The sequence below is a fragment of the Helianthus annuus genome, chromosome 2 (assembly GCF_002127325.2).
Source record: "Helianthus annuus cultivar XRQ/B chromosome 2, HanXRQr2.0-SUNRISE, whole genome shotgun sequence".
NCBI classification, from domain to species: domain Eukaryota; kingdom Viridiplantae; phylum Streptophyta; class Magnoliopsida; order Asterales; family Asteraceae; genus Helianthus; species Helianthus annuus.
Window position 1 is genome coordinate 13,134,733 of NC_035434.2, and position 8,663 is coordinate 13,143,395.

At 35.9% G+C, this 8,663-nt stretch overlaps 2 protein-coding genes across 5 annotated transcripts; both read right to left on the reverse strand.

The window, feature by feature from the left end:
* Positions 1 to 307: 307 nt before the first annotated feature.
* LOC110902216 lies at positions 308 to 4,522 on the reverse strand. 4 transcript variants are annotated; one of them, XR_004871420.1, is made up of 4 exons: positions 4,321 to 4,522; positions 3,599 to 3,697; positions 1,094 to 1,141; positions 308 to 888 (listed from the first exon to the last, which is right to left on the reverse strand). XR_004871420.1 is itself a non-coding variant. In XM_035979327.1 (2 exons), the coding sequence occupies exon 2, from the start codon at positions 2,731 to 2,733 to the stop codon at positions 1,675 to 1,677; it is 1,059 nt and encodes a 352-aa protein (XP_035835220.1). In that variant the 5' UTR covers positions 2,734 to 3,697; positions 4,321 to 4,522; the 3' UTR covers positions 1,635 to 1,674. The 4 variants fall into 4 exon arrangements, 1 of the variants encoding a protein (XP_035835220.1); XR_004871423.1 differs by having other exon boundaries at positions 308 to 897; XR_002571049.2 differs by having other exon boundaries at positions 308 to 964.
* Positions 4,523 to 5,023: 501 nt separating this feature from the next.
* Positions 5,024 to 7,431, reverse strand: LOC110886308. The gene is made up of 3 exons (XM_022134098.2): positions 7,298 to 7,431; positions 5,435 to 5,895; positions 5,024 to 5,298 (listed from the first exon to the last, which is right to left on the reverse strand). Exons 1-3 carry the CDS (start codon positions 7,429 to 7,431, stop codon positions 5,033 to 5,035), a joined length of 861 nt encoding a protein of 286 aa, XP_021989790.1. The 3' UTR covers positions 5,024 to 5,032.
* Between the last annotated feature and the right edge of the window lie 1,232 nt (positions 7,432 to 8,663).

The window sequence follows — 8,663 nt, forward strand, 5'->3', positions numbered from 1 at the left end:
CCCCAACCCGACAAGGCTAGATTTATGAAAATTAATTTTTAACCCTGTACATAGTAAAAAATCCTCAGAAATCTAGCCACATTAAATATATGATCCTTATCCCATTCCCCCATATGATCAAAGTAGTAAAATAAACTAAAGTCCATGTGGATTTTCAGTTGTTATAAATAACCAATTCAATTAGTCAACATATAGCATTTTTTTAGTTTAATTTTATTGAAAATTATTTCATTTATGGAAGCTTATGTGTCGTGCCCCTTTATCATTATGAAAAAGTCATAAATGCAGTGGTATTAATTTATGCAAATATGACATGCGTAATTAACACAATATAAGTTTTCAAATAAAGTCAAAATAAATATAGATACAGAGAAGAGATAGTCATGATAAATACATACACACGATACTAATTTAGCCAAACATACTATCTAAAAGGAAAAAAAGTACTTCTCTTATGATGTTATCCTAAGCTCACTTCGGTTACCAAAGACTCCACGACCATACGTTGAATAGATGAGATCAACAAGCAAAGGTAATTGCAATGTCACAAATGAAGAAATCGGCATGAGCGTTGTTACACCAATTACGACCAAGATCCACCAGTTCTCTTGCCCAGACATAATATATAAAGCTGCATTGAAGGCTATCAACATGGTTGTCACAGACATGAATAGCATGATAAGGCCAACTATTAATCTCTTAGATAATTTGTAGAGAAAATCTTCATCTGCATAACGTGTTGTGAGGATGGAAAGAAACCACAACAAGGATGTGGTCAATGTAAACAATGAGAGTGCATGCGAGACAAGAAATATAATGAAGCTCCGGTTTTTTTATAAATTGTTTTCCTAGTCTCCCCATTGTTCTCTCCTGGTACAGTAATGATCGCTGAAAAAACTATTGTAATAATAAGTGAAACCATTGTAACTCATTTTGTCCTCATGGAGGCACTTGATATGCGGCACTGTAATTGATAGCAATGATCGAAATTTACATGATGTTATGTTGTGGACTAAAACAATAACCAATCTTAATCTTGTAATTTATAGAAACTATTGCAATGGAAAGTGAAATTAGGGTCCTAAAAACTTACCATGTAGTAGTGCAAATTCCCAAAATTTGACAAAAAACCTCTCCATTACTACACAAGAAATCAGATTCGGTTATAATTGTTGACCAGTAACAGAAACAAAAAAGACTTTATTTTTATTGAGATATTGCTTGCTTCATATTGAATACAAAGAGAACAATAACCATATCTACTTATACTAATGAACAAGGATTTAAAATAGGAAAATATGGCTAATTCTTGGAGAAAGGGAAATACGGCTGTAATACTTCGAGGAAGGGAAAGCATTTGACCCTATAATCATGGAATATTCTAACACTCCCCCTCAAGTTGAATAGTGGTATTGCCAAAATTCAACTTGAATTGGTTTTGGATTTTGTTTTGAAAAAAGGTTTTGTTTTGATTTGAGAATTTGGGTTTTGGGTTTTTTTTTCCCTTTTTTTTGGGTTTTTGGTTCCCCTCAAGCTGAAAAACAACTTGGCCATTTTGGTTTTGGCATTTGGACTTTTTTTTTTTAATTTTAGTTTTGGTAAACGGTTTTGGTAAAAAAAGGTTTCGTTTTTTTAAGATTTTTTTTCCTTTTAAGGCACTTCATCTCTTAGGGCTTAGTGCCAGGCCCAAAAATTTTCTTCGAAAGCTTCATCACCACCATTCTTCTCGGCGTTGTCGTTGCTAGTAGCACTATTATTGCCTATGGCAGTGGCAACCTTACCCTCTTGATTAGGGTTCTTGGTTTTGTGATTGTCACTCCACCAGTTAGGAAATCCCACGATTTTAAAGCACTGCTCTTTGGTATGTCCCCTCATATCACAGTGGGTGCACTTGAGGAGCGATTTATCTTTTTTTATTGGTGCTCCGTTCTTCTTTTCTGTCCTGCAATATCCTTTGGTTGCAAGGCCTAACCCATCAGATTCGGTGGCTGACAACCCAGCTCCAATGCCTTGTGTATCACTATGAGCCGCTCCTAGAATAGTTTGGTGGGTGGTTTCTTTCCGAACAGCAGCATAGGCTGTCTCTACAGATGGTAAAGGCTCCCACTGGAGTATTTCGCGCTTTATAGGATCATATTTTTTGTCGAGGGCACTTAGGAATTGAAAAAGTTTGTGTTCAGACCTTATTTTTGCGTAAGCCTTGATGTCATCCGGGCACTTCATGGGGTTAGGATCGATCCTTTCGATTTCTCCCCATATCCCTTGTAAGGAAATCCAGAAACTTTCCAGGGAAGCATCATTTTGTTTAATCTCATTGGCCCTGACATGGAGATTAAAGGCTTGCAATTTATCTTTTTCGCTGTTGTAAGTAACCACCAAGGCATCCCACAACGTTTTAGCGGTGGGGTACTCGGTTAGGTTGCCTGCGAGAATGGGTTCGATATTTTGAATGAGCCACGAAAAAACAAGTAAATCTTCTTGTTCCCACTTCTCATAATCTTCACTTGTTTGATCTGGAGGATTCGAGGTCAGGTGTGATAACAAGGATTTGGATCTTCCGCCTATGGCGACTCGGATCATCCGGGTCCATAGTGCGTAGTTTTGATTATTGAGTTTGAGGTTGATTTGGAGATTATCAGATAGTTTTGGGTTTTGAGGTTGTTGATTAAAGTTGTTCTTTAACAGATTCGCGAGTTGTAATGACAAATCGGAACCCGAGTTGTCTCCGGACATCGTAGCTCGGATTGGGTTTATTGATTTGAGGAGGCTGGTGAAAATCAAACGGTATATGATGAGCACGCCTGCTCTGATACCATGTTGACCAGTAACAGAAACAAAGAAGACTTTATTTTTATTGAGATATTGCTTGCTTCATATTGAATACAAAGAGAACAATAACCATATCTACTTATACTAATGAACAAGGATTTAAAAAAGGAAAATATAAGGAAAATATGGCTAATTCTTGGAGAAAGGGAAATACGGCTGTAATACTTGGAGGAAGGGAAAGCATTTGACCCTATAATCATGGAATATTCTAACAATAATATGATTACCAGAAACATAATTAAGCATAACTTAACTATAACTTCAACAACAATTATGTCATGAACAATCAGGCCACACCCCATTAGGCTGTGTGTAAAGGCTTCACATGTTTTAACAGGGGTGTGAGTGTGTGACCCCATTACACATGGTCTTATGCATAGTTAAAAAATTAATTGGGATGTTCTTCTAAACATTTCAGTTAGATCACAACTTATTGCGGTATTTAGTTTGCTAAAATTTGAATGCCATTTGTTTATGTTGAGAACTATAAAAGTTTTAATCTCTTGGGTAAACAAGTCATTACGAAAATATAATATAGCCACTAGAGTTTATCTTGGACCGTGAACAATTATGATAGAGAACCATGCCAATAAACTACATCAGAATTATGATCGATTTATGTTCGAACCTATTTTGACTAGAACCCAATTTGGTTAGAACCCGTCTATTACCTGACCTGACCCAACCGTTTTACTAGGCCTACAATATATTAATCTATTCAGTAAATGATATTTATGATTGATTTAGTCAAACTATTGGAGTAACAAACCAGGTTAGACGTATCTCTTCCAGGTGACAAGATTGGTCATGCGTGTCTCTTGCTTCTCAATATGTGTATCGCCTACGCTGCAATTCTCTATAGGCACATCTTTAAAATGAAAATAAAATGTAATTAGATGATGAACCAAATATAGGGGTGTTCAAGATCGGATTATCCGGTTTTCGGATATCCGAAAATTTCGGATAGTCAGTATTGACATCCGAACCCGAATCCGAAATTTCGGATATCCGATTTTCGGATATCCGAAATTTCAGGTTCGGATTCGGATATCCAAACGGATATCCGAAATTAAAAAAACAACAAAAAAATCAATTCTTTGTTTAAATGAAAATAAACCTATATTCGATGAAAAACCTGTCCGGAATATCTAATTTTCCAAGTTTATAACATCTAAAACATTCATCAAACAACCATTCAAACTTTAAAAACTCAGTTCATAGTTTTAAGACTCTGAATGAGTATGAGATCAGCAGCTTCGGTTTTTGTTTCTTCTTTGAAACCACCTCCTTTTCAAAAAATAACTCCTTTTCAGAAAATAGAAGAATCTGGATGAAGATGCAAACTAAAAAACCAAAGAATAGCCAAGTATCTACAATCCATTAGATGTACAAGTTAGATATACATCTCAAACAATCAAATTTGTTGTTATATTTTTAATTTTATGGTGGCTTTAAACCAGCAAAGAAATCAATTAGAAGTATAGAACTTACAAAAGATGGAAATGTGAACTGGCAGAGGCTTTCTTGACTGGAAACACCGAGCGACACAGGAAAGAAACTCAAAAACTAGCCGGCGATTGAAGATGGCAGAAGGACGAGGGAAGGAGAGGGGCGACAGCGCTGTGTGTGTGATTGTGAGATCTAAGAAACCCTAGATTTTGAAACGTGAATGTGTGTGTAACTGATACATGTGTTTTAGCTAAAAGGAAAATGGTTAGTGGATTTAATACATATATATAAATATATATATATATTATTTTTATTTTTTAAGTTTTCGGATTCGGATAATCCGATTATCCGAATTTTCGGATTATCCGATTTTCGGATATCCGAAATTTCGGATAATTCGGATATGGGTTTTCGGATATTTCAGATTCGGTTTCGGATTCGGATTTTTTTGAACACCCTAACCAAATATAAATTATAATAGATATTTAAAAACAATGCTTAGGAAATTATTTTTCCTAAATAAAAAGCCAGTCAATCTTTAAAATGAAAATAAAATGTAATTAGATGATGAACCAAATATAAATTATAATAGATATTTAAAAACAATGCTTAGGAAATTATTTTTCCTAAACAAAAAGCCAGTCAACATTGGCACGTAACCTTAGGGATTTTTGTTCCTATGCATATAGTTGTAGTTACTGAATGATGCTTAGTTACCTTCGGATCCATTTCTATGGATAAGGGATTAAGAAAACTATATTTCATTCTTATATAAGTTAAAAAAAAAAGAAATGAGATGTCTGCACATGGTTTTGTAGAAACATGATTGAATATGAGAACAATGGATTAAGAGCAAATGAAGAAACAAACGAAAATAAACGAATCTTTGGTAGAAGTTGCATGGTTTGGCACTCTGATAAGCACCTGGCATTTCCGCAAGTTTTTTCACCATATACCATGGCCTGTCCTGATTTACTGCCAGTTCATGGTAGTGGTCTTTGAGCAAGTCATATGCAACATCTACATGTATGATTAAAAAAACAAAATAAATTTATTGTTGGTTTGTTTATATAACAAATTAACAACACAAGATTAACAATAGCATGAAGTAAAACTAAAAGTCAAGGTGTAACATGAAATACTAAATTAAGCTTACCAAAATACTTTGTGATTGTCCAAGTGAATAGATTATAAACATGGTTTCCTTTGAAAGGATTGGGGTAGCCAAAGTTGTCGGTGAGGCCAATATATTGTTTGTACATTTCAAATAAATAATCCAAAATGGCCCTCTGAGAATAAAGAGCAGCGGTCTCAAGAGGGAGAGCCAACTTGCTATAGTTGCGCTGGTAGTCAATGAATAACAAATGCGGGTTTTTATTGACCAACAGTTCTACAGCCACTTTGTTGCCACACTCTATAGCAAACCACAACGCCGTGGACAGAGGTGAAAGTGAAAGTGACTCTTCGTCAACATATATGTGATTGAGGAGATTCTCAAGAAACGAAATATTTGAAGGATTACTGATTGCAATGTAGAGTGCAGTTTTTTCGTCTTCTCCAATTTCAACAATCAATGTACGTTTGTCCTGGTGGACAGAGGTGAAAGTGAAAGTGACTCTTCGTCAACATATATGTGATTGAGGAGATTCTCAAGAAACGAAATATTTGCAGGATTACTGATTGCAATGTAGAGTGCAGTTTTTTCGTCTTCTCTGATTTCAACAATCAATGTACGTTTGTCCTGGTTGAAAATTTCTTAGGTTGTCTCCCAGTCTCCCAATTCAATAGCTCTGTAGAGTTGGATGTACTTATCGAATTTGGCTATTTGAAAGAGAAATGTAAAATATTAGAGTCACCAAGTTTTATATATGTCCTATTAAAGTCACTCAATCTTATTTTGTATCTTTAAAATCACTCAAGTTTGATTTAGTGTTTTAATCTTATGTAATTATTAGGTTAGCACGTGACGTGTCAATTAAAAAAATAAGAATTAAAAAAGCCAAACTTTTTTCCAAATTTTAAATGCCCTTTCATCTTCTTCGAAGACCCTCCGTCGGCACCCCAACATGTTTCGCTACCAAATCTGTGTTTGCTATCATGTTGACCGGAGAAGATGGGGTGCCCAACAACCAACCAATTTGTGTTTGATATCTTTAGTTATAGTCGACCAAACCCTTGGTTGAATGAAACCGATGACGATGACGAGTAGGTTGGGGAATGAGGGCTCCTGTCCACGAAATAAAAAGGGCAAATCATCGCCGCCACATAAACCAAATTCCAGCAGGTGTCATTCAACACCAATGCTGAATTAATTTTGATTGAATGATGATGTTGGTTGAGTGCCAACCTGGAATTAAATTACTAGCCGGTTGGTTTTTTGTTGTCAATTTCGTTGTTGTCCACTGTTGTTAAAATCATAAACTACTTGAAATCAATTTTGTTGGTGACCACTGAGCTAGTCAAATTTTCTTTTGTTTACAAGTTTTTTGTTCATAGTTGTTGAAATTAATGTCTTTTCATATTTGATTTGGTCTCCGGCGTTAGTCTCCGACAACATTGAAGAAGAAAGTTGGAAAATAGTGAAAGAATCTTATTAAAAAAAAGCCATGTCAATATTTATATAGTTATCCACATAAGCATTTTGAATACTAAAAAGGATTATGACCTGACACATCATCAATGTAACCTAGCAACATGATAATTGCATAGGATTGGAACATGAAATAGAACTTTACTGATTTTATAGAGACAAAAAAAGATCAAGTGACTTTAATGGAACAAATAGGAAACTTGATTGCTATTCTGTGAGGTTTTCCCAAAAAAAAAAAAAAAAAAAAAAACTAGAAACATGAGGGACTAATATATGGGTCATACCTTCGTATGGGTCTCCCAAATAACCCTTGTAGTAATCAGATTCAAGGTGATTCCAAAGCGGTCGAGCTATATCGTAACCTCGAGAACGTCCCATCATATTTTCACTAAGAGAACCATATATCCATCCTATCACTAGCAGATTGACCTTTCCAATTGCCTATACATGGCTCTAAAAGCAGTTTCGTCTGCAATCGCTTTAGAACCATCATGCTCTCGGGGTTCCTTTAATGACCCATTTATAAACATGAGCATATCATGGCAATCCAGCAGGCATAACATTTGTGTCTTCCATTGTTTATAATTACTTTTACCCGACAGCTTCACAGACAAGAAGCAGGCTGCATTTAGGGATGAGCTCGGTACCGAACCGGTACCAAAACTGAAATTAACGGTACTGAAAATCCCTAAAAGTACCGGTATTTGAGGGTAAAAACCGGTAACAAAAATGTCAAAAGTCGATACCGAAAATGTACCCGGTTCGGTAAATTTGGTACCGGTACCTACTTTTAGGGATATATACACCTGTCAGCAATACCCTAAATACAGCGAGCTTCTTGTCTGTAAAGTTGTCGGGTAAAAATTAATTATCAAGAATGGAAGACACAAATGTTATGCCTGCTGGATTGCCATGATATGCTCGGGTTTATAATTGGGACATTAAAGGAACCCGAGAGCAGGATGGTTCTAAAGCGATTGCAGATGAAACTGCTTTGTTGATGCACTACATCTGTTGATTTCGTCTTGGATCAAGTCAAACATTGCATTGTATAGATTAAGGCTCAATATACGAGAAAATAGGCGAGTGTATGTGTTTAGTGAACAGGTTTCGCTTATAAGTACAAATGCTAGAGGTTTCGCTTATGTGGTAGAATATAGGTTTCGCTTATATGTTCACATAAGGTTTCGCCTATGTGAACAATGTCACTTGAAGCGAAACCTTTACACCTATAAATACCCTTAAAGCGAAATCATTTGTAACTTTTGACGGATTCCATACCGAGGTGCTGCCGGTGTGACGATTGAGCTGTAAACGTTGACAAATCAATAAAACAGTGGATTAAAGTGAAGTGCAAGCTATTTCTACCTAAGTTTCTTGTTATTCCGCACCTGAAACATAGGAGAACGCCTCTGAACGACTCGTTTGGGTCAGTACACGATCCTACAAGTGGTATCAGAGCTTGGGAGGAGGTTTTCTACAGAGATTAGCTGGATTTCATCATCATTTCTTACTTCTACACCTTCTTTTATCATTTCAGAAAGTTGTATCGGTCAGAATTGTGTCAAAATTGCACAGAATGTGTGTTATTGGACATTGATAAACCCTGGAAAGTTTCATGCCAAAATTCGGACTAAAAATGGGTCAAACTTTCTTCGAACTAGGTTCTGCTTGTTTGAACATCTGATTGTTTCGCTTGAAAGGTCTCGCTTCAACTGACAATTTGGGTTTTCGCTTGTGAAGTTCCGATTCAAACTACATAAGGTTTCGCTTGTGTATCACAAATATCAAAGGT

Coding starts and splice junctions, on each gene's coding strand:
- LOC110902216 (XM_035979327.1), bottom strand. CDS start 2,733: ATGTCCGGAGACAACTCGGGTTCCGATTTGTCATTACAACTCGCGAAT.
- LOC110886308 (XM_022134098.2), bottom strand. CDS start 7,431: ATGTTATGCCTGCTGGATTGCCATGATATGCTCATGTTTATAAATGGG. Junction 5,896..7,297: donor ATGTATAGGCAATTGGAAAG/GTCAATCTGCTA, acceptor ATGTTGACGAAG/AGTCACTTTCACTTTCACCT. Junction 5,299..5,434: donor GACAATCACAAAGTATTTTG/GTAAGCTTAATT, acceptor TCATACATGTAG/ATGTTGCATATGACTTGCTC.